Source organism: Mercenaria mercenaria, chromosome 1 (assembly GCF_021730395.1).
Source record: "Mercenaria mercenaria strain notata chromosome 1, MADL_Memer_1, whole genome shotgun sequence".
Taxonomy (NCBI): domain Eukaryota; kingdom Metazoa; phylum Mollusca; class Bivalvia; order Venerida; family Veneridae; genus Mercenaria; species Mercenaria mercenaria.
Window position 1 is genome coordinate 90,477,163 of NC_069361.1, and position 26,634 is coordinate 90,503,796.

Genomic DNA, 26,634 nt, shown 5'->3' on the forward strand with positions numbered 1-26,634 from the left:
TGTGACCCCCGGGGCGGGGCCATATTTGACCCTGGGGGATAATTTGAAAAATCTTAGTAGAAGACCACTAGATGATGTCACATACAAAATATCAAAGCCCTTAACCCTATGGTTTTGAACAAGAGGTTTTTCAAAGTTTTTCCCTATATAAGTCTATATAAACCATGTGACCCCCGGGGCGGGGCCATATTAGACCCCAGGGAAATAATTTGAATCATCTTGGTAGAGGACCACTAGATGATGCTTCATACCAAATATCAAAGCCCTAGGCTCTATGGTTTTGGACAAGAAGATTTTCAAAGTTTTTCCCTCTATAAATCTATGTAAATTATAGAAATAAACAAAGGGCCATAACTCACTAAAAAATTGTTGAACCAGTCTGATTTTCAGGGGGACACAACTAGAGTACCAATACATCATTCTGACAAAGTTTGGTCAAAATCCCCCTGGTAGTTTCTGAGGAGATGCGATAACGAGAAATTGTTAACGGAAGGACGGACGGAAGGACGTCGGACCACGGACGCAGAGTGATTTGAATAGCCCACCATCTGATGATGGTGGGCTAAAAAAACCTTACCATCTCTGAGATCATATGATAGAGGTCTAACTAGGGCATCTGTAATCAACTTTACAGTTGGTTCCCCTGTATCAAGTTCACTACAAATCTGTGTAATACCTGTAATAAAAACAGGTTGTAATAATATATTTTTCAGCCATTGAAAAACTTGAAACATGAAATAGAATCAAAGGCCTGAATGGCCTGAGTCGGCTAATGATTGATGTACTGACAGTATAGTCTACCAGTTTCAGTTTGTTTTTAGTTTTTTTCTTAAAATTTCATAACACAGCTCGATATTTACCCAAAATATTATATCCGGATACGATTACACTTTTCTCCAGTTTGAACAATATATTTTACAAATTGTGATGATACGAAGACATTTAGCAGCAATTGGCAGTATCTGACATTGAAGTTTACGGTTAAATTACCTCTTATTTAAATCTTTTCATAAAAAAGTTGTTTCGTTTCGCCAAACATAGACGATCTACTTTCGATTTCAAAAACTACAAGAAAATACAATTTAATGTTTCGCCGATTTGTTTATTTCTCGAAAAATAATAATTAAAATCATTTTTAATATCAATAGTAACTAAACAAACCAGTAAGAGCTTCTTCTTCCGATAATTTATCCGTTTACTGACTGCAAAATTCAACCCACGCAAAGTTTATAGAAATCATACGATGCGTGTTTACATTCAATGTGGGAGAATTAAGGCTGATCGGCTATGTTACCTAACGCATCCAGACGATTCAGATTTTGTTTTTAAAAAAAAGCATTGTGTGCGTTTCTGTAATTTTATATACGTTTTTATACGCTTAGAAATTATTAGACATGCGTATTTGCATTATTTCTATACGTAATTTACGCTAATACGCATCTTATCTGGAGCCCTGCTGGAACTATTTTTTGTCTTTCGCTGGATGTTACCCAAGCTTTGTAAGCCTGCGCAATTCTTAAAATGCACATTTATGCTTAATGAGTTACATTCGAGAACTGCACAATTACAAGTCATAAATATGACAGATTACATCGTATATTGGTCATAGCAAAGGGAATTGACACAACTTAACTTCATTCATGCAGTGAACTGTTTGAAATTTGAGAAATCTAATGGAACTACATCCCTTCACATGTTATTCGGTCCATTTAGAGAATCGTTGGATAGCAAGGACTCATCAAAAGGCTTTTAGCCTTTAGCCAACTCAAAAATGTCCTGCATGAAGAAACAGCAACCAAATCAAAAGGCAGGATGGGTGGAATGGGGGGGAGGGGTCGGTTGTGGTATAAAATGACCTCTCCTTTTCCAGACCATTTTCAATGTATTTTTTGTACAAAATTTTTAGTATCTTTAAAATCTGGATTTAAAAATCTGGTTTCCATTTTTGAAAAAAAAACAAACAATACAAATGTCACTGACTTTTGAAGACAAAAAATTGGAATTCCTTCAGGCAGTTTCTTTTAAATTATCTTGTCAATTTGACTTGTGAAACAAAAACATGACATCATTCAAACACACTAAATGTTTAAGACTTTGAAATTTTCATATGTCTTGTAACTTACTATTGCAAGATAAGAACTGTCTAACTTTCTGAATAAATCCTGGTTGACCTAGCTCATTCCGAGACACACCCACTTTCTCCAGTAAGCTGAAAATACATACAAGTGTACTATACTAATTCAATGCAATAAACAACTACCTGCAAGAACTCGGCCATTTTCTCATTTTCAGTCTTGCTTATGTAGAACTACCAGCCTCATAATCAGAAACAACTCCAAACTCCATTTATATTCCTGAATACCAATCTTTATCATAAACCTATATATATTCCGTAAAAATAATAATACGGCTTCAATTTCACAAATACCAACTGACAGAAATCAAGATCCGTATTGCACTAGGGTGAGTCATGCCTGTGTCTATACCACGTTCTTTGTTTTAGTGGAGTTTTTTGTTGTCAATGGTTCAGATAATAAAAACAAAAGAATATGTGAAGGTATATAATAAAAGATTATAACTAGAGCTATCGCTAAAGATGATGAATGTACCCCCCGCATGCACTGACAGTACACTGCAATTTGATGCACACAAGATTGCATAATTATATAGACTGTATGTATACAGTATAGTAACAAAAAACAAAGTCCATAACTATACAGAATATTTATCTAAAAGAACGTAGCATGCACCATGCACAACTAGGGTTGGTACTGATCACTTGTGTGAAGTTTCATTAAATTGTGTGCAAGGGTTTGGAAGATTAGGCGCACACAAGATTGCATATGCAGACTGTATGTACATAGTACGTTAACAAGAAACAAAGTCCCATAACTCTGCGATTTTTGTTGTTGAAAGAACCTAACATGCCTATGCACAACTACTGTTGTTACTGATCACTTGTGTGAAGTTTCATTAAATTGTGTCAAGGGGATGAGTAGAGATGATGCGCACAAGATTGTGTCTATGTATATAGTAAAGTAACAAAAAACAAAGTCCCGTAACTCTGCAATTTTTTTTCTGAAAGAACCTAACATGCCCCAGATGGTGCGCACAAGACTGTGTCTATGGACAGACAGACGGACAGACAGACAGACAACCTGAAACCAGTATACACCCCCCCTTACAACTTTGGTGTCGGGGGGTACAATAACAGCATCTTGATCTGAAATGTATTCAGCTCTCATGGATTTTACAAGGCTGAAATATAGGCCTGACAAATAATGCTAGTTTAATGCAACATCTAAGATCCAAGTTTCTGTTGTAATAACCCTATTTTATCATATTTGGAAATATATTCTGAAATGACAAAGAAAATCCTGGTATACCTGTAAGTGATATGGTAAGATTCGGGATGGATCCATGTCATATCTAGAGGTTCACATAAATATTCTGTAGCAACTTTCTTCTTTGATTTCTTCCCTTTTGTAGCCTCTTTTTTCGCCTTATTGTCTACACTTGCACATTTCCTACAAAAGAAACTTCTTGTTCAAGGATTGGTATTGCGTATTAATGTAACCACTATATGCTCTATATTTGCAAATAGATCTAAATAGTATGTTCAATTCTCATTTGTATTTGCCATGCAATTTAACAGGTTTGTTTCTATAGTCTGATTTCGTTGTTAAGGTAGTATTATTCAGTATGATAGTGGTTTTTACCTAAATAAGGCAAGGTAAATCATGCTGATTTCCCTTATCGACAGACGAGTCTATAAACTGAACTCTCAAATGTCAAAATCAAACTATATCTTTAACAATAGAATTATACAATACCCTAGTTCAGCACTGGTTGAATGGACTCGTATAAATCCAGCTGCTTGTTCATATGTTTTTGCTCCCAGTCCTTTCACTGCCTTCAACTGCTCTCTACATATAAATGGCCCAAACTGGTCTCGGAACTCCAGAACTTTCTTTGCCCTGGCGGCTGACAAACCTGATACATGACTGAAATAAAATCAATAAGTTGACACTGTTTGTATAATTTTACCAGCCTGCATTTTAAATATCAAATCCTTGAATATATTCAAACTGCAAGTACATTTGCAAATTACAAAGTTTTCAAAGGACAATGGTGACAAAAGTTTATTCCTTTAAACAGATATGCTACAAGTACAAAGTTTGCAACTGCTAATACAATGTCACTGATCTATGCTAGTTAAGTTTGTTTTTTTCAGCCCATTTCTTTGGCTTCTAAAAAGATTAAACAAGAGCTGTCAGCCTTGTGGCAGACTAGATAATACCCCCTCAACACTGCCTTCCTGTACAAAATAAAGAACTATTTTACTCAGCAAAAGAACCATACATTTAGAATTACATGAATGTGTAAAAGCTTTACAGGACTACAATGAATTAAATCCATTAAACTGTTCAAGTTTCTTTGTTTTGTTTGCTTTTGGATTTAGTGCCATTTTTCAACAGTATTTCAGTTATTAACGACCGGCAGTTAACCTAACGAGTTTTCTTGGTTTCTGTACCAGTACTAACCTGTTCCTCACAAGTAACTGCTAACTTCCCTTCATGAATCAGAGGTGAAGAAGGAATGATTTAGACACAATGTCTTTTATCAAGCATAACATATACTAGTATTTCACACGGGGATCAAGCTCATGACCCCATCTGTGCTCTTCCAACGGGTCACTCATCTGTTCAAGATTTACTGAATGGACAACTAAATTTTAATTCAAAATGGGACAATAAACCACCAAATATTGGTAGATTGTAACCAAAGTCGAACTTGGCCTATATTTTATAATCCTATACCGTGTACCAAAATGTTTCAAAAGTAACCAAATGCAAATCATCATTTTGCAAAATTTTATGTCAGAAGGACCATAATTCTGTCAAAAATATATGAACTGTGACAAAAACTGAACTTGGCCTGACTGTATCTCATGATTATACCCCTCTGTATTTAAAATGAATTCAATCCATTCACCTTCTCAAGAGTAATTAAACAGACTACCAAATTTCAAGTAAAAAGTGGGGAGGTAGACTGTAAATAAAATCAAATGTGGCCTTCATTTTATTATCATATACCAGTGTGCCAAAAACAATTTTCATGTTCTCAAATAGACATCAACATTTTGCTGAATTTTATGTAAAAAGGGGACAGAAAGGTACAGCTGAACCTGCCATAGTAGCCATCTGTATTAAACAGCCAGTCAGCTAACTTCCCACATGGAATTCTGGTTCTAATTTTAACTTGTCTTAACCCTAAGCATGCTGGACACGATTAGTTCTTCCTTTGCGACCAGTGTAGATCATGATCAGCCTGCACATCCGTGCAGTCTGATCATGATCTGCACTGTTCGCCATTCAGTCAGTATCTTTTTGGTAAGCACCCCTTTAAACTTTCTTGGCTACTTAAAACATGTTTTACTGAATTAGGTAGCATTATTGTTACCTTAGGAGGCATTCACTGCATGTGTTTACATCTACACCCACAAAACTCACACACTCTTCTATTGTGGAATCTAGAGAGGTCTTCAACTGATTTTGAGGCATATCATGCTGCAAGTGGAGGTAAAATTCCATTTACGATAATTTCTATTTCCCCTTAAACGCTTTCAACAACCACATACTGTGCGTGTTTCTTAATTTGAAAAATGAACTTAACTTTCAATGGAATTGTCTAGATACTCTCTTTGGAATCAAAAACTTTACCAACAGCTCATAAAAGACTAGTAGTTTTAGAGAAATCTGCTTACATGCAAAACATCGATGTGGATGCTGACAAAAGGGTGACAACAAAAGCTCTTCTCTTTAAAATATATGAAAATTCTAGACTTATACTGAGAAAGTTTAGTGCTTCAGTTAGTGCTCTAAGATAGTACAGTTAAAATACTGAATAATTCTTTTTTTCTTCTCACTAACAATGTCAGCACAGAGAAATATCTTACCTGATACTGTCCTATACCAAGATGTTTTGGATCTACTTTCACAAATTCTGACAATGGATCTAGCAATCTCCTTCCAATGGAAACTTAAAGAAATAAATTTATATTTCACAATTTGTGCAGTTAGCATGATATACTTCACCATGATTTACTACATTATTATTTATTCTAATATGCTTGTCTCTGTTAAAACACGCTTAAGCTAGAATGGCGTCATGTTAACGTGTGGTGACATCAATGTTTTCGCTGCGACCAAGAAAGAGCAATACTATATTTTATCTACTGTTTTAGATTAAGGGCATATTAGAATCGAAATAATTTATAGCAAAACCGTGTTTTAATATTATTTATACACTCAGGCAGTAATACTATTTCTTAACTACAGCATGATTTTACAGCATGATAGATTTACTACATCAAGATATGCTGCATCATGATTACTTACTAAGACCTGATTTACTACATTAAAATAACAACATCAGGATTGGCTACTACATGATATACTAAAGCATGATTTACTACTGCATAATATATAACAGCATGTTTCATGTCATCAAGATTCACTGCATCATGATTTACTACAGCATGATCTACTACAGCATGATATACTAAAGCATGATCTACTAAATTATGACTTACTTCATCATGATATACTACTGTAACAGCATGATATACTACATCATGATTTACTACAGCATGATAAACTACATCATGATTTACTACAGCATGATCTAATACAGGATGATTAATTACAGCATGATACTACATCATGATTTACTTCAAAATGATATAATACTGTAACAGCATGATTCACTACATCACGATATACAACATCATGATTTATTACAGCATGATATACTACAGGATGATTAACTAAAGCATGACCTACTACATCATCATCATCTATTACCGCATGATATACTACAGGATGATTAACTACAGCATGACCTACTACATCATCATCATCTACTACAGCATGATCTACTACAGAATAATTAACTACAGCATGACCTACTACATCGTCATCATCTATTACAGCATGATATACTACAGAATGATTAACTACAGCATGACCTACTACATCGTCATCATCTACTACAGCATGATATACTACAGGATGATTAACTACAGCATGATCTACTACATCATCATCTACTACAGCATGATCTACTACAGGATGATTAACTACAGCATGACCTACTACATCGTCATCATCTATTACAGCATGATATACTACAGGATGATTAACTACAGCATGACCTACTACATCGTCATCATCTACTACAGCATGATATACTACAGGATGATTAACTACAGCATGACCTACTACATCGTCATCATCTACTGCAGCATGATCTACTACATCATCATCATCTACTACAGCATGATCTACTACAGAATGATTAACTACAGCATGACCTACTACATCGTCATCATCTATTACAGCATGATATACTACAGGATGATTAACTACAGCATGATCTACTACATCATCATCATCTACTACAGCATGATATACTAGAGGATGATTAACTACAGCATGATCTACTACATCATCATCTACTACAGCATGATCTACTACAGGATGATTAACTACAGCATGACCTACTACATCGTCATCATCTACTACAGCATGATATACTACAGGATGATCTACTACATCATCATCTACTACAGCATGATCTACTACATCATCACCTACTACAGCATAATATACTACAGCAAGATTTTCTACTGCATGTTATACTACTTCATGATTTAATACAGTATGATATACAGCATTATTTACTACAGTATAATCTACTAATCTACTACAGGATGATTTACTACTTCATGATTTACTACAGCATAATATACTTCATCATAATTTACTACAACATGATAATAACTTATACTACATGATGATTTACTACAACATGATATTCTACAGGATGATTTACTAAAGTATGATCTTCTACATCATGATATGCTATGTGATGATTTACAAGAACATGATATACTACAGGATGATTTGCTACATCATGATTTAGTACATAGTTTACTTCAGCACGTTTTACTACATCATGATTTACTCATACAGAATAAACATGTGTATAATACATTATATTCATTGAAAACAGAACAACAGTTAATGAAGTTGATGCATAAAGATCTATATCATAATATACCAGAGCTGTCTAGGACATTTTCATGATTAAATGAAATACAACTTTTTGTTACAGCAGTTTCTATTGGTCAGTTCAGCTAATTTGCAGCAAATAAACTCTAGATTCCCTGTCACCAAGCCTAATTTGAATATTCATATTGTACATCTAATGGTAACATATAATCCACTGACACACTCAGAGATCTTGAAAGATTACACTGCTATCCCCTTATTTATTTCATTAGAAAAACGCTTTAAATTAGAAGCATCTATATGACTCAATGTTACATATGAAACTAACCAGCACCACGTAGAGATGGGTCTAACTGAGGCATTTCTTTCTGAGCAGCATCAGACACACTGTAGATTGAGGCTCCACTCTCGCTTACTATACTAAATAATATAAGAATAATCCTGTAAGTTCTTAGATAACCAAAAACTTCTTTATATTTATAAATCAAAGTGACAACTGGAATTACGAATGACAAGACAATTTTTTTAAAGCAGTTCAGTAGACCTTTTAATTTAAAGCCAGGGTTTAAGCAGATCTATTGAGTTTGAGGTAAAAGACTTTATCAAACTATGTTTACGCAGTACTTATTTAATTGATGGTTTTAACGAAAAAGAAGATATCATATTAAAGGAGACATTACTAAATGGATAGTTTTTTACATCATAGCTTCACATTGGTCTCTATACAGATGTGCCTACACTTGAACATTACTGTTTATTAGAAGCTTTTTTTAGAAATGCTGACAGTGTTTACCAGTATTTTAGTTTGGGAAATGTTTTCTGTATAAGTTCGGACACAGCAGTCTCTGTTTCTCTGCAGGCCACACCATTTCCTACACCAATAACTTCACATCTAAAATACAACATCTCCATATATATACCATCTCCATATATATATCAGGACTTTCATGTATAAAAAATAATATATATAAGATAATTAAATCAGTAAAAAAAAACAAAAGTTTAAAAGGTTGTACGAGAACTATCAATGAAGGTGATGGGACTGCTCTAACACAGGTACTGTAAGCCCTCTACAAGTCTAACCATCACAATGAGCCTAGTAACCTGAGGCATATATCTATCTCATGAAGTTATGATGGTGAAAAGGATAGACCTACTAACGGCTGGACACACAATGACATACTGCACCATTTTTTTCCCATTTGTCGTCTTGCTATCAATTTCCAAGGTTAAACATAATAACTTTCAGAAACCAGACATTTATCATTACCTGTGTTTAATGATCAGATTCTGGAGCTTGTTTATTTCAGCCTGTTTCTTTTGTTTCATACTGTGTAGGTAAACAATTTCTGTATCCAGTATTTGACCTGAAATAAGCATATTGTATCCTTTGCATTATCTACTGTGAAGTCTTTACTTGTACACTTTATCATAAAAATCAATACAATTACCATCTATTTCATTGAAATCTAAGAATTGCAAGTCCTTGTGAATTAGCCATTTTTACTAAAACCATGGTATCATTTTATTTTTTTTACTAAAACCATGGTAGCAAATTTTACTAAAACTATGGTATCATTTTTTTTTTTGTTAACTAAATCCATGGTAGAAATTTTTACTAAAACCATGGTATCATTTATTTTATTTTTTTACTAACATTAATGTATCTTACTACCAATAATCAAACATAAAATGCAAACTGAGATCATCCAGCACATTTTTTGGTACACAAGACAAGGGTAAAAATGTGTAGTCAAGGCCACTATTCAGTCAATTTGGTCAACAAAAGCAACAAGAGCTATCAACAGGATAATGTGCTTGACTACTAGTATTCGAAAATAACAAAACCAAAACAGTGAAGTAACAAGAGCGCCGCCAAGCGGGGCAATATACGCCCGAAGGGTTACATCAGAGGATGGGAGCAAAATTTAAAGAACTTGACTGTTAAAGCCCAAAGGAGAGGAACAACAAAAAAGAAGAAATTCCAAAAAAAAAAAAATTCTTACCAGGTAAAGTTATGTCAAAAGACATCTAAAAATTGGATGTACCATCCATGTTGCACCACAGAAAAGTGGTCTCGGTTTTTCCCTATGGCCAATAATAAAAAAGTTTCAAAATAAGCTATTTACAGTAACAAACAAGAGTGCCAGAATGTCACAATATACGCCCGTCACAGCAAATTTCTTTACTCTAGCACCTGTATTTGCAAATGGAATTTTAATTTTGTGGTTGTTTAGTAATCATTGTAAGTCATTTGTTTTTCTAAGTCCACAAAAAAACTCCTTACCAGGTAGAGATACATTAAAATACACCTAAAATTTGAAAGTAACATCTATGTTGTACCACAGAAAAGTGGTCTTGTTTTTTCCCTACGGTCAATTATAAAAAATGTTACAATATAAGTTATTTATAGTAACAACTAAGGGAAGATAATCTTAAAAAAAAAAAAAAAAAAAAAAAAAAAAAAAAAAATCCAAAAAAAAATTGTAAGTCCACACAAAAATCTTTACCAGGTAGAGATTGCTCAAAATACACCTCATAATTGGATGTAGCATGCATGTTGTACTACAGAAAAGTGGTCTCGATTTTTCCCTACGACTAGTAATAAAAAAGTTACAATATAAGCTATTTATAGTAACAACAAAGGGAAGTAATTCTAAAGAAGGGAACTGCGCATGACACTTCATCTCATGATGGTGTATAATTGTGACAAGTTACATCAAAATCCCTTCATGCATGAAGAAGAAATGCTTCGGACAAAGTCATTCTTGTATCTGACCTTTGGCCTCTAAGTGTGACCTTGACCTTTGACCTAGGGACCTGATTCTTGCGCATGACACTCCGCCTCGTGGTGGTGAACATTTGTGCCAAGTTATATCAAAATCCCTCCATGCATGAAGAAGATATGCTCTGGACAAAGTTTTCTTTCTTGTATCCTTTGACCTCTAAGTGTGACCTTGACCTTAGACCTAGGGACCTGGTTCTTGCGCATGACACTCCGTCTCATGATAATGAACAATTGTGCCAACTTTCATCAAAATCCCTCCATGCATGAAGAAGATATGCTCCGGACAAAGTCATTCTTGAATTTGACCTTTGACCTCTAAGTGTGACCTTGACCTTAGACCTAGGGACCTGGTTTTTGCGCATGACACTCCGTCTCATGATGGTGAACAACTGTGCCAAGTTTCATCAAAATCCCTTCATGCATGTAGAAGATATGCTCCGGACAAAGTCTGTGGACGCCGCCCGCCCGCCTGCCAGGGGCGTTCCCATAATACGTCCCTTTTTTCAAACGGGCGTATAAAAAGGGAAGTAATTAAAAAAAAAATCTTGTAAGAGAACAAAAAGGGATCTGCCAAATAACAAGAGCTGTCCGTAAGACAGCCAAGCTCGACTATTCATAATATTGTCCCAGAAGCAGGAAAATATTACCCAAAATGTTAAATATCAAAAGAGTTTTAAGTTCAAAAGGGGACATAATTTGACCAAAATGCATATCAGAGTTATGAGACTTGCTGCTATCAACTAGTTTTATAACCCTGAAGACACATGTGGAGTTTCAATTCAATATCTGCATTAGTTTTGGAGATAGTAACTTGCATGTAAAACTTTAACCAGAATTTTCTAAGTCCAAAAGGGGGCATAATTTGCTTAAAATACATGTCAGAGTTATGGAACTTGACCCAGTGAGGTTGTAATTGACCTAGAAAAAGAATAAATAAGTTTCAAATCTATATGCCTTTTAATGTTGGCTGTATGTACTTGCATGCAAAAACTTAACCAGAATTTTCTAAGTCCAAAATCTATATGCCTTTTAGTAATAGCTGTAAGTACTTGCACACAAAACTTTAACCAGAATTTCTAAGTCCAAAAGGGGGCATAATTTGGCCAAAATGAAGGTCAGAGTTATGGGACTTGCTGCTATCTACTAGTTTTATAACCCCAAAGACACATGTGAAGTTTCAATTCAATACCTGCATTAGTTTTGGAGATAGTAACTTGCATGTAAAACTTTAACCAGAATTTTCTAAGTCCAAAAGGGGGCATAATTTGCTCAAAATACATGTCAGAGTTATGGAACTTGACCCAGTGAGGTTGGTAATTGACCTAGAAAAAGAATAAGTAAGTTTCAAAGCTATATGCCTTTAAATGATGGCTGTATGTACTTGCATGCAAAAACTTAACCAGAATTTTCCAAGTCCAAAAGGGGGCATAATTTGGCCAAAATGAAGGTCAGAGTTATGGGATTTGCTGATATCAACTAGTTTTATAACCCTGAAGACACATGTGAAGTTTCAATTCAATATCTGCATTAGTTTTGGAGATAGTAACTTGCATGTAAAACTTTAACCAGAATTTTCTAAGTCCAAATGGGGGTATAATTTGCTCAAAATACATGTCAGAGTTATGGAACTTGACCCACTGAGGTTGGTAATTGACCTAGAAAAAGAATAAATAAGTTTCAAAGCTATATGCCTTTAAATGATGGCTGTATGTACTTGCATGCAAAAACTTAACCAAGGTGTGACGCCGACGCCAGGGTGAGTAGAATAGCTAGACTATTCTTTGAATAGTCGAGCTAAAAACAAGAGCACTGCAATGCAGAGCAATATACACAAAGCAAAGTCATATATGACCTTTGACCCATAAGTGTGACCTTGACCTTGAAGCAAGTCATCCAAAACATGCGCTCTGCACGTCGCCTCAGTGTGGTGAACATTTTTGCCAAGTTCCTTTGAAATCATTCAAGCAGTTCAAGAGTTACAGAGCTGACACGAAACACACTCATATGACCTTTCACTCCTAAGTGTGACCTTGACCTTGAAGCTAGTCATCCGAAACAAGAGCTCTGCACGTCGCCTCAGTGTGGTGAACATTTGTGCCAAGCTTCTTTGAAATCCTTCAGGCAGTTCAAGAGTTACAGAGTGGACACTAAAAACACTGATATGACGTTTGACCCCTAAGTGTGACCTTGACCTTGAAATGACACATCCAAAATATGAGCTCTGCACGTCGTCTTGGTGTAGTGAACATTGGTGTCAAGTTTCTTTGAAATCCTTCCAGGGGTTCAAGAGTTACAGAGCGGAAACGAAATTGCTAACAGACGGACGGACACCGGGACCATAACATAATACGTCCCTTCGGGCGTATAATAATAACAGATAATACTGAATGCTATAGAAGAATTCAAACAGATATGTGAGCAAACAATTCAAAAAGAAAGGAAGAAATGTGTTGTGGATGAGTATGAGTGATAATAAGAAATAATAAAGACCAATGTATGTCCAAAACATTTTTGTAGGAAGTGGGGCAGGTATGAGGGAAACTAAGAAACAATACAAGGTATATTAGTGAGAGGTAAAAAATATCTTTTATTGGGGATGAAGGGAGCAGTTGTAATGGTGAGGGAGTAGATATTTTGTGGCAGTATGAGAGATTATAAGATATAGGAAACATTATAAGATTTAGGTTAGTTTCAGAAGAAACAGTGAACTTGAGAGCCTTGCCATGAAACTTTAACCAACACTTACAAAATCTGAACCCAGTGACCTAGATATTTAAAAATAGGTCTTTTCCTCACTAATATCAACCCTTACATGATGTTTGATAATTACAGGGACACTGGTTAAGATACAGAGAAACTGAGAGGCTTGCCATAAAACTTTCATCAGCACTATTACAATATATGACTGCAATGACCTTGACATTTTTTCTACCTGACCACAAACAGACATCTGCCCTATACCAACTCTTATATGAAGTTTGATGATAACTGGGGCAGTAGGTAAGAAGATATTGTAGAACTGAGAAGCTTGCCATAAAACCCCAAAAGCAACGGTTAAGCTGACGCAAACAATATAGAACTCATTATTCAAATAGTCAAACTAAACACAATCTCTGGTACTGTTTATCTTTCTTACAAGTTCACCTATTTTAGAGACGACAGCTGAGTCAGCTTTCCCTTTGAATAGTTTACTTGCTTAACAGATGACATCATTTAACTGACCTGTTTTCCCCAGGAACAGTTTAAAATGAGTCAGTTTTCCCTGTGAAAAGTTTACCTGTTTTAGAGATGACAGCAGTTTTACAGCCGTTAGAGAAACCAGGATCTATAGCCAGTATTGTGGAGCCTTTCAGTGGTGCAGACAGTAGTAGATTCTTCAAATTGCTGGCAAATACTTCTATAGAGGCTTTCTCTGCTGTTTTTGTCAGATTAGACCTATAACAAATATTTTTTATTAGCTATACTGATCAAGCCTTACAGTTACTTATAAACAAGAGGGCTATGATGGCCTTACATTGTTCACCATTTTCTAGTGATGGGCAAATCAGTTATATCTTCCAACTGATTAAAACAATTAATTGTTATAATCAGATGAGATGAATGATGTAATTAATCAGACATAATTGGTTAATCAGTTACCCTAGTCACTAATCTACACTTTACACCCCACCCTACCCCCATCTGAGTTCAGGGATGCTTTTCTTCAACAAGAGGACCATGATGGTCCTGAATCGCTCACCTACCTCCACATGACCCAGTGTTCAACTGAGTATGACATCGTTATTTCTATTATTTGACATAGTGACCTAGTTTTTGAGCACATGTGACCTAGATATCATCAAGATAAAAAATTCTGACCAATTTTCATGAAGATCCATTGAAAAATATGGCCTCTAGAGAGGTCACAAGGTTTTTCTATTATTTGACCTAATGACCTAGTTTTTGAAGGCACGTGACCCACTTTTAAACTTGACCTAGATATCATCAAGGTGAACATTCTCACCAATTTTCATGAAGATCTCGTGAAAAATATGGCCTCTAGAGAGGTCAAAAGGTTTTTCTATTTTTCGACCTACTGACCTAGTTTTTGACCGCACATGACCCAGTTACGAACGTGACCTAGATATCATCAAGCTGAACATTCTCACCAATTTTCATGAAGATCCATTGAGAAATATGGCCTCTAGAGAGGTCACAAGGTTTTTTCTATTTTTAGACCTACTGACCTAGTTTTTGACCCCACGTGACCCAGTTTCGAATCTGACTTAGATATCATCAAGATGAACATTCTGACCAATATTCATGAAGATTTCATGAAAAATATGGCCTCTAGAGAGGTCACAAGGTTTTTCTATTTTTAGATCTACTGACCTAGTTTTAAACCCCACGTGACCCAGTTTCAAACTTGACCTAGATATCTTCAAGGTAAACATTCTGACCAATTTTCATGAAGATCCATTGAAAAATATCGCCTCTAGAGAGGTCACAAGGTTGTCCTATTTTTAGACCTACTGACCTAGTTTTTGACCGCACATGACCCAGTTTCGAACTTGACCTAGATATCATCAAGGTGAACATTCTGACCAATTTTCATGAAGATCCATTGAGAAATATGGCCACTAGAGAGGTCACAAGGTTTTTCTATTTTTAGATCTACTGACCTAGTTTTTGACCCCACATGACCCAGTTTCGAACTTGACCTAGATATCATCAAGGTGAACATTCTGACCAATATTCATGAAGATCTCATGAAAAATATGGCCTCTAGAAAGGTCACAAAGTTTTTCTATCTTTAGATCTATTGACCTAGTTTTTAACCCCATGTGACCCAGTTTCGAACTTGACCTAGATATCATCAAGATGAACATTCTGACCAATTTTCATGAAGATGCATTAAGAAATATGGCCACTAGAGAGGTCACAAGGTTTTTCTATTTTTAGACCTAATGACCTAGTTTTTGACCCTAAGTGACCCAGTTTGGAACTTGACCTAGATATCTTCAAGGTAAACATTCTGACCAATATTCATGAAGATCTCATGAAAAATATGGCCTCTAGAGAGGTCACAAGGTTTTTCTATTTTTAGATCTACTGACCTAGTTTTAAACCCCACGTGACCCAGTTTCGAACTTGACCTAGATATCTTCAAGGTAAACATTCTGACCAATTTTCATGAAGATCCATTGAAAAATATCGCCTCTAGAGAGGTCACAAGGTTTTCCTATTTTTAGACCTACTGACCTAGTTTTTGACCGCACATGACCCAGTTTCGAACTTGACCTAGATATCATCAAGGTGAACATTCTGACCAATTTTCATGAAGATCCATTGAGAAATATGGCCACTAGAGAGGTCACAAGGTTTTTCTATTTTTAGATCTACTGACCTAGTTTTTGACCCCACATGACCCAGTTTCGAACTTGACCTAGATATCATCAAGGTGAACATTCTGACCAATATTCATGAAGATCTCATGAAAAATATGGCCTCTAGAAAGGTCACAAAGTTTTTCTATCTTTAGATCTATTGACCTAGTTTTTAACCCCATGTGACCCAGTTTCGAACTTGACCTAGATATCATCAAGATGAACATTCTGACCAATTTTCATGAAGATGCATTAAGAAATATGGCCACTAGAGAGGTCACAAGGTTTTTCTATTTTTAGACCTAATGACCTAGTTTTTGACCCTAAGTGACCCAGTTTGGAACTTGACCTAGATATCTTCAAGGTAAACATTCTGACCAATATTCATGAAGATCTCATGAAAAATATGGCCTCTAGAGAGGTCACAAGGTTTTTCTATTTTTAGACCTACTGACCTAGTTTTTGAGGGCACGTGACCCAGTTTCGAACTTGACCTAGATATCATCAAGGTGAACATTCTGACCAATTTTCATGAAGATCTTGTGAAATATATGGCCTCTAGAGAGGTCACAAGGTTTTTCTATTTTTAGACCTACTGACCTAGTTTTTGATGGCACGTGACCCAGTTTCGAACTTGACCTAGATATCATCAAGATGAACATTCTGACCAACTTTCATAAAGATCCCATGAAAAATGTGACCTCTAGAGTGGTCACAAGCAAAAGTTTACGGACGCACGGACAGACGACGGACACCGCGCGATCACAAAAGCTCACCTTGTCACTTTGTGACAGGTGAGCTAAAAAGGTATGAATATCTGAAAGCCCTTTTCATTGCAGAAGAGTACTCCCAGTAGTAACAATCTTGGTAGAGGGTCTATTTAAGAACATTTCTATGTAATAATTTTGAAATGGTAGCAGTTGTTCAGGAGATGTCTGAAGACTTTTTCTATCTTTAGCTATGGAGGCCCCTATGTGCAACCCAGTACAACTGCTTGGACAACTATGTAAGAGGACCACCCAATGAATATTCATTCCAAGTTTCATTAACTAGCACCAAATGGTTTCAGAAGAAATGTGGTCTGAGAAACTTCAAAGTGTTGACAGACTAATTAATGGACAACATACAATGGACTACGAGTTATTATAACAGCTTAACCAAAGGCCTTAGCACTTACCTCACAAGCCTAACAATCTGTGGCTGGATCAATCTCTGATAAGCATCCTCTACACTCTGGTTGATCACCTGCCTCGAGTCAGCATTCATGTTGTAATTCAGCCACTTCCTTCTGCACATCTCCGTCAACAACTTGTCCAGAAAAGGCGGGATTTCTACTTTCACACGCAAGATTTTGTGATGTTCTCCACGATTAATTGCAAGCATCTGTATACATATACATTGTAAATTGATCTTTTAAGGCAATGGAAAAGCTGAACGAAGGGTCACAGCTCATACAGGTACTAAATTGGAAAAGCAAGGAGGGGGATGGTGTGGTAATGTGGCAGTGGGCGGAGGTTTTGTGTGGTGGCGGTGATAGCATACTAAGGCACAAGAAACTAAGTGAAACAGATTTTCTTTTCTTTGAGTGCATGTGTGTGTGGGTGCAGGGGAGCAGGGGAGAGTTATGGTGGTGTAATAGAGGGATTAATGTGGATTGAGTGTTGCACTATACACATTATCTTATCACCACCTACTTAAATTCCAAGTTTCAAGTCAATACCTTGAATAGTTCTTAAGTTGTACTCCAGACAGAAGAAAATCGGCATATGAGCTCAATCTATGACCTTTACCTTTGATCTACAAGCCCAGTTCATGCACTCTGTACATCATTTCAATACAATTTACCTGTATGTTGAGTTTGAACTCAATGACTTAAAAGACTACTAAGTCATGGTTTGTGCACAAAACATGAAGAACAGATTTGACCTTGCTGTGACCTTGACCACTGACCCACTGACCTGATTCATGCACTCTGTATATCATCTCATTGCCACTTACCTATATGCCAAGTTTCAAGCCAATAACTTCAATTGTTATAAAGTTACGCTCCAGACACGAACATATGAAGGATTATTTCTTAAGTTTCCACTATACAATTCTACAAACCAAAGAATTTATATGTAACATGAATAAGCTGACTTGAGACACCTTAGTATGAGTTTTGTGCTATTACTGTCATGGCAGATATGCATGGAAAGAGCTATATAACAATAACATTTATGTTACGAGAGGACATTATAGCTTGATTCAATTTGGAAGCATGAAACTCTTGTGTGAGATTTCTTGGTCTCTAATGACCTTATCCTGCACCACACCTACCACTACATGCATCAAGTTTTTTTTCAGTTCTTTACCTGATGTGGTTGAATTCTATCAATGCTGATCTTGTGGTCGAAGTAGTTCTCATATTTATGTGCAGGTTCTGGTTTTTCTCCAGGTTTTGGCTGGGCCTTTGATTGTTTGATTTGACTGGACTGTATGCTAATAGCTCTGTGTGTACACCTACAGAAAATACAAGTTGGGAATTACTCAAAAACTATACAGCAGTGTAACAAACTCTAGAAAAATCTGGATCAAGATCATATTTTCCATTGAAAAATCAAAATTTTGATGATATTTTCTCATATATTAAATGAAGACCTTCGCAAACCTTTTCACAGTTGTTAATCTGCCCCACTAAATGAACAGGTCTTAGTGTGATTTTTGTCCATGACAAAAAGGTACACAGAAAAGCACAGTAACTTGCAATATACCTAAATATCGTATTAGCTGCAATACAAATTTTGAACTGCTTCTTGTTTGACTAGCTGCAATACAAATTTTGAACTGCTTCTTGTTTGACTAGCTGCAATACAAATTTTGAACTGCTTCTTGTTTGACTAGCTGCAATACAAATTTTGAACTGCTTCTTGTTTGACTAGCTGCAATACAAATTTTTGAACTGCTTCTTGTTTGACTAGCTGCAATACAAATTTTTGAACTGCTTCTTGTTAAACTAGCTGCAATATAAAATTGAATTTCTTCTTGTTTGACTAGCTGCGCTTTTTGAACTGCTTCTTGTTTGACTAGCTGCGCTATTTGAACTGCTTCTTGTTTGACTAGCTGCAATACAAATTTTGAACTGCTTCTTGTTTGACTAGCTGCAATATAAATTTTTGAACTGCTTCTTGTTAAACTAGCTGCAATATAAAATTTGAATTTCTTCTTGTTTGACTAGCTGTGCTTTTGAACTGCTTCTTGTTTGACTAGCTGCGCTATTTGAACTGCTTCTTGTTTGACTAGCTGCAATACAAATTTTGAACTGCTTCTTGTTTGACTAGCTGCAATACAAATTTTGAACTGCTTCTTATTTGACTAGCTGAAATATAAATTTTTGAACTGCTTCTTGTTAAACTAGCTGCAATATAAAATTTGAATTTCTTCTTGTTTGACTAGCTGCGCTATTTGAACTGCTTCTTGTTTGACTAGCTGCAATACAATTTTGAACTGCTTCTTGTCTGACAAGCTGCAATATCTGAACTACTTCTTGTCTGACAAGCTGCAATATTTGAACTGCTTCTTGTCTGACAAGCTGCAATATTTGAACTGCTTCTTGTTTGACTAGCTGTGATATTTGAACTGCTTCTTGTTTGACTAGCTGCGATATTTGAACTGCTTTTTGTTTGACTAGCTGCGATACAATTTTAAACTGCTTCTTGTCTGACAAGCTGCTATACAAATTTTGAACTGCTTCTTATTTGACTAGCTGCAATATAAATTTTTGAACTGCTTCTTGTTAAACTAGCTGCAATATAAAATTTGAATTTCTTCTTGTTTGACTAGCTGCGCTATTTGAACTGCTTCTTGTTTGACTAGCTGCAATATAATTTTGAACTGCTTCTTGTCTGACAAGCTGCAATATTTGAACTGCTTCTTGTCTGACAAGCTGCAATATTTGAACTGCTTCTTGTTTGACTAGCTGTGATATTTGAACTGCTTCTTGTTTGACTAGCTGCGATATTTGAACTGCTTTTTGTTTGACTAGCTGCGATACAATTTTAAACTGCTTCTTGTCTGACAAGCTGCTATACAAATTTTGAACTGCTTCTTGTCTGACAAGCTGTGATATTTGAACTGCTTCTTGTTTGACTAGCTGCAATATTTTAACTGCTTCTTGTCTGACTAGCTGCGATATTTGAACTGCTTCTTGTCTGACAAGCAGCGATATTTGAACTGCTTCTTGTTTGACTAGCTGCAATATTTTAGCTGCTTCTTGTCTGACAAGCTGCATTATTTGAACTGATTCTTGTCCATACATGTGATCTCCTGCGCGGAAGGGTCAAAATCCTGACTTTTTCACCTCGCCTCCTGTCTCCCGACCAATCTGTTAAGAAAGTTTAAAGTTAGAACAAGAGGGAGCTTCTGTAAGACAGCATGCTCAACTTTTCTCAGTGATTGACTCTGAATTAAACCTTTGCCAGTAAAAGGGGTATAGTAGTCAATAGCTTTGAATGTAACAGAGATATTGGACATTATATAACTTTTAACCAAAAAATGTAAGTTAAAAAGTGGCATAACTCTGTCAAAATTCAAATCAAGAGTTATGAGGATTGTTTCTTCTGGTGTAGACTTCTGCAGTATTGTGTGGCCTAAAATGTTAGATTTTGTCTCTAAGTTTTGTGTCCACGCGCTTAATTTATGTCGATAAAAAACCTCCAGTTTTGAGACCCCAACTCCAGCTGGAAAATGGCAAACCTCCAGTTTTGGGATTCTGAACTTATCACATGTATGTTCTTGTCTGACAAGCTGTGATATTTAAACTACTTGTCTGACAAGCTGTGATATTTGAACTGCTTCTTGTCTGACATGCTGCAATATTTGAACTGCTTCTTGTCTGACTAGCTGTAATATTTGAACTGCTTCTTTTTGACTAGCTGTGATATTTGAACTGCTTCTTGTTTGACTAGCTGCGATATTTGAACTGCTTCTTATCTGACAAGCTGCGATACAAATTTCGAACTGTTTCTTGTCTGACAAGCTGCGATACAAATTTTGAACTGCTTCTTGTCTGACTAGCTGCGATACAAATATTGAACTGCTTCTTGTTTGACTAGCTGCGATACAATTTTGAACTGCTTCTTGTCTGACTAGTTGCAATACAAATTTTGAACTGCTTCTTGTCTGACTAGCTGCGATACAAATATTGAACTGTTTCTTGTTTGACTAGCTGCTATACAATTTTGAACTGTTTCTTGTCTGACAAGCTGCAATATTTGAACTGCTTCTTGTTTGACTAGCTGCGATATTTGAACTGCTTCTTGTCTGACAAGCTGCGATACAAATTTTGAACTGTTTCTTGTCTGACAAGCTGCGATACAAATTTTGAACTGCTTCTTGTCTGACAAGCTGCAATACAATTTTGAACTGCTTCTTGTCTGACTAGTTGCGATACAAATATTGAACTGCTTCTTGTTAGACTAGCTGCGATACAAATTCTGAACTGCTTCTTGTCTGACTAGTTGCGATACAAATATTGAACTGCTTCTTGTTAGACTAGCTGCAATACAATTTTTAAACTGCTTCTTGTTTAACTAGCTGCATAAATATTTTGTACTGATATTTGTTTTTAACTAGATGCAATACAATTTTTGTACAATGTACTTAAATTTGTTTAACTGCAAGAACGAGCATACACTTCTCTAATTTTTTCCATGACAGCTGTGTCTTTGTGAATCATATCAGCAATAATATGCATCACTCCATTCAGAATCTCATCTACATTCTTCAAACCTGAAAATATTACAGTCAATTGTTATTTAAACTTTAAATGCAGTATCAATTAAAAATATTTCGAAACTGAACTGTTCACTGCATCATTTTTCAAACAGTAATTTAAACAGAAGTTTATATAAAGATGGCAACCACATGAATGTGATTAATAAATGTTAGAAAAATGTGTTAGTTGTTAATTCCTCTGTACCTCTATTTTAATATCTGAGGAATGTAATTTACACATCCTGAACTGGGTGTTAAATTTAGCTCATTTTGTGAGTCCATCTGTAGGAACATTATACACTGATCCCTTAAAGCTGAAAGGGAATTAGCAAAATACTCAACATATCTATGGTTTTGACCAATCAAAACATAGAAAATACAAGAAAAACAGCCTAAAAATTGCTCTTGTCAGCCCTGGTGTTCTAGCCATTGATAATCAAGCAAGCTGTATTTCACTGTATTTTTATCAAACAGAATATTTTTAATGTTTTCAATTCAAGTTTGTGTTTTAAACAGTTGACTAAAGAAACAGCTGGAACACACTTTCACCTTTTTCTTCTGTATTTACGAACTTCTCTGCTTCCATTCTTACACCTTCTCCTTTCACAAATCTCATTGCCAAAGGTTCAAGCCCCAATGCCTTGGCCCTCTCTGCCAGGGTTCCTTTGTTCCCAGGTTTAAATGGCGCAAACTGAAAGAATAATAAGACTTTGTTTCATAATTTGTTTGTTTGTGTTGGGTATAACGCCGTTTTTCAACAGTATTTCAGTCATGTAACGGCGGGCAGTTAACCTAACCAGTGTTCCTGGATTTTGTACCAGTACAAACCTGTTCTCCGCAAGTAACTGCCAACTTCCCCACATGAATCAGAGGTGGAGGACTAATGATTTCAGACACAATGTCGTTAATCAAATAGTCATAATTTGAATTAATTTCTATATAATAAACTTTCAGAAAGGTCTGGAAAATGTTGTGTTTAGTTTTCTTTATGCTAAATTATTTTTATGTCAAACAGTCTGCTTAATTGGTAAACATGAAATATTGCCACTAAACAAGCTTTCCTAATTCATCTATAGGTACCATATGAAATTAACAAATGGTAGACAATGACTCAACGGTCCCCACAGCCGAATGTTAAAGTCGCTGACATCGATTCACTTGCCCCTCACTGATGTGGGCTTAAGCCTCTAAGAAAGCAATCCAGCTGACTTACAGGTCAGTGGTTCTAACCAGGTGCTGTCCCATGACAAAAAAAAATGCCCAGAGGGTCACCTGGGGTCTTCCTCCACCATAACAAGAGGGTCATGATGACCCTGGATCGCTCACCAGAGTAATATGAGCTACATGTTTCAAATGTCAAACTGATGATTTTTAGAATTTTTTTGGAAGATTTTCTGATGTACAATCAAGTAACCCCTGGGGCGGGGCCAAGTTTACCCCGGGGCTCATGAATGGAACAAAGTTTGTAGAAGTCTACTAGGCAATGTAACATATCAAATATCTAAGATCTAGGCCTTCTGGTTTATTTTAAGCAAATTTATGAAGATTTCCCTATATACAATCAAGTAACCCCTGGGGCTGGGTCAATTTGACCCTGGGGGGTCCAGATTTGAAATTTTTTTGTAGAAGTCTACTAGGCAATGCTACACGTCAAATATCTAAGATCTAGGCCTTCTGGTCTATTTTTAGAAAAATTTTGAAGATTTTCTTATGTAAAATCAAGTGACTCCATGGGGCGGGGTCAATTTGACCCCGGGGGTCATGATTTGAAATTTTTTTGTAGAAGTCTACTAGGCAATGCTACACGTCAAATATCTAACATCTAGGCCTTTTGGTTTATTTTTAGAAAATTTTTGAAGATTTTCCTATGCAGGGTTGTCAATAAGTTTTTGTTGAACAGGCTGAAATAGAAAAGTAGGCGGCCAGCTAGGGGCGTCCAGGGGCATGCTGCCCCGGAAAATTTTGAAATTCAGCGCTTCATTTCCTGCATTCTGGGGCATTTTGAAAGCATTTAAGAACATCTTTTCCACTGCATTTTTAAATACAATAGTCCCTTATTTTCACATTTTTATGAGCTCACCTGGTAAATTTGGAGATAATAATAAAAGTGAGTTTACATGTTCATGAATGCATTTTTCAAGTCTTAAAATGCGAATATCTAACTTGTCACCACACTTCAACTCTTTGTTGTACTTCTTTGCAAAATCAAATAGTTATTGCACTACTGTATATCTAAATTCAAAATTCTACTGAGAATTAAACCTGTACTCATATTTCTTTTGTGGGGAACAAGATTCCACAGATGAATTTTTACAATTTGTCATGACAAAAAATGTCACTGTTAGAACCATCAAAACAAAATGTACAGAGTTAGAAATAATACAAGTTTAGGCATAGAAAATTAACTGTTTGATTCTCACCCCCACCTATCCGTAGTCAAAACCCCTAGCCTCGATTTTTTCTTGATCAAAATCCAGATATCCAAAATTGTATGTCCAGATTCTGTTACACTTTCGTAGACATTGACCAAAACTCCACTTTGAAGGATGTGTTTGACAAATATGATGGTGCAAAGACAGTTTAACAGCATTTGACAGTATCTGATAAAAAAATTTACCTCGACATTTCCTCTTATTAAAATGATTTAAGAGAAATATTCATAAAAAAATCGGCCGGCTGATACCGCGACAACTACTGTACTTTCAATTTCAAAAACTTACAGAAAAAGGTAAAAGCGAATATATTTTCTGATCTTAATTTGATTATGATTAATGATTTTTTATAGAAATTTTTAAAAATACCTGTCTCAGTTGTCACACATTAAAATCAACACCTGGCTTTGTTATAAAAAGCACTCCACAGGGGTAAATAGGTGTGAAAATATCCGAAAATTGTTGTTTACAGATTAGTTATAAGCGATGTTGGATTATTAAATATAAAGGTGCTTGTGGATAATTTCTTTGTCTTGTTTTTTGTTGTTTTTTCTTTTAAATCGGGACCGTCACTCATAATTTCATAATTCTTGGAAATTATCGCGGATGTCCCATCACTCTTTCTTCCGAAGTTTTTGCTACAAAATATAACTTTGACACTACGATAACTGATGAATATTTTTTCATGTACATCTCTAATATTAATTCAGTCTGTGAAACATGATTTTCATTGCTTTGACGTTAGCTTGGATTTCGTCAGTTATGACGTACGTATATCATCATTTGTAAAGGCGGAGCTTAAATAGTTTTGCCAATAAATACGTCACGCGTTCTACATCCAAAGCTGTCATTGGTTTATCGCGTGTTTTAACTCAAGTCAAAGATTGACAGGTACGTGGCAGTGTATGAAATACACCTCGGCAATTAAGATTCAATTAACATCGCCCGTGATGACACGCTGTGTGTTAATTATGAACGGAAACTACCGCGGGTAATATCGATTTTTAGACTGGGTGGAGAGTTCTTTATACAAAGTATATTTTCGTGACAGAATCATGAAAAAAACTTTAAAAATACTATATGGTCGGCAGGTTAAGGTTTTTAGGCCCGATTTTTTTTTTTTTTTTTTTTTTTTTTAATTTGAACCGGCCCAAATGCCATTTGAACTGTCCATTTCGGCCGGCGGCCGGTTCTTATTGACAACCCTGACTATGTAAAATCAAGTGACCTCGGGGGTCATGATTTGAACAGATTTTGTAGAGGTCCACCAGGCAATGTTACACGTGAAATATCTAAGCTGTAGGCCTTCTGGTTTATTTTAAGAAAATTTTTGAAGATTTTCCTATGTAAAATCAAGTGACCTCTGGGCCGGGGTCAATTTTGACCCCGGGGGTCATGATTTGAACAGATTTTGTAGAGGTCCATTAGGCAATGCTACATGTCAAATATCTAAGCTGTAGGCCTTCTGGTTTATTTTTAGAAAAATTTGAAGATTTTTCTATGTACAATCAAGTAACCCCATTGGGCAGGGTCAATTTGATCCCGGAGGTCATGATTTGAATAAATTTTGTAGAAGTCTACTAGGTAATGATACATGTTAAATATCTAAGATCTAGGCCTTCTGTTTATTTTTAGAAAATTTTTGAAGATTTTCCTATGTAAAATCAAGTGACCCCTGGGGCAGGGTCAATTTTGACCCCGGGGTCATGATTTGAACAATTTTAGTAGAGGTCCTCTAGGCAATGCTACATGTCAAATATCTAAGCTCTAGGGCTTCTGGTTTTTGAGAAGAAGATTTTTTAAGATTTTCCTATGTAAAATCAAGTGACCCCTAGGGCGGGGTCAATTTTGACCCCGGGGTCATGATTTGAAAAAATTTGGTAGAGGTCCACTAGGCAATGCTTCACACCAAACATCTAAGCTCTAGGGCTTCTGGTTTTTGAGAAGAAGATTTTTAAAGTTTTTCCTTTCTGTTGCCACGGCAACCAGAGTTCTGCATGGAATTCAATTCTTTGAACAATTTTTAAAGAAGACCATCTAAGGAACATCCCTGTGAAGTTTCATCAAAATTGGCCTGTTGGTTTAGGAGGAGATGTTGTTTAAAGGAAAGTGTGGGCGGACGGATGGACACCGGACGGTGAGCGATCGCAATAGCTCACCCTGAGCACTTTGTGCTCTGGTGAGCTAAAAAGCTGGAAAGCCGCCATATATGACATAAT

General features: G+C 35.9%; 1 protein-coding gene across 2 annotated transcripts in view; it reads right to left on the reverse strand.

The window, feature by feature from the left end:
- Window positions 1–26,634, reverse strand: part of LOC123530817 (S1 RNA-binding domain-containing protein 1-like) — a 36,495-nt gene that overhangs the window by 4,533 nt on the left and 5,328 nt on the right. For both annotated transcript variants that reach the window (XM_045311597.2, XM_045311592.2), the window contains exons 4-17: window positions 22,533–22,674; window positions 21,902–21,998; window positions 18,584–18,731; window positions 17,407–17,612; window positions 14,141–14,298; window positions 9,346–9,442; window positions 8,869–8,967; window positions 8,404–8,495; window positions 5,960–6,042; window positions 5,464–5,570; window positions 3,834–4,004; window positions 3,387–3,527; window positions 2,124–2,209; window positions 578–676 (exon numbers count right to left, since the gene is read on the reverse strand). In XM_045311597.2, the coding sequence (XP_045167532.2) occupies window positions 578–676; window positions 2,124–2,209; window positions 3,387–3,527; window positions 3,834–4,004; window positions 5,464–5,570; window positions 5,960–6,042; window positions 8,404–8,495; window positions 8,869–8,967; window positions 9,346–9,442; window positions 14,141–14,298; window positions 17,407–17,612; window positions 18,584–18,731; window positions 21,902–21,998; window positions 22,533–22,674 (1,726 nt within the window). The remainder of the gene's footprint in view (window positions 1–577; window positions 677–2,123; window positions 2,210–3,386; window positions 3,528–3,833; window positions 4,005–5,463; window positions 5,571–5,959; window positions 6,043–8,403; window positions 8,496–8,868; window positions 8,968–9,345; window positions 9,443–14,140; window positions 14,299–17,406; window positions 17,613–18,583; window positions 18,732–21,901; window positions 21,999–22,532; window positions 22,675–26,634) is intronic.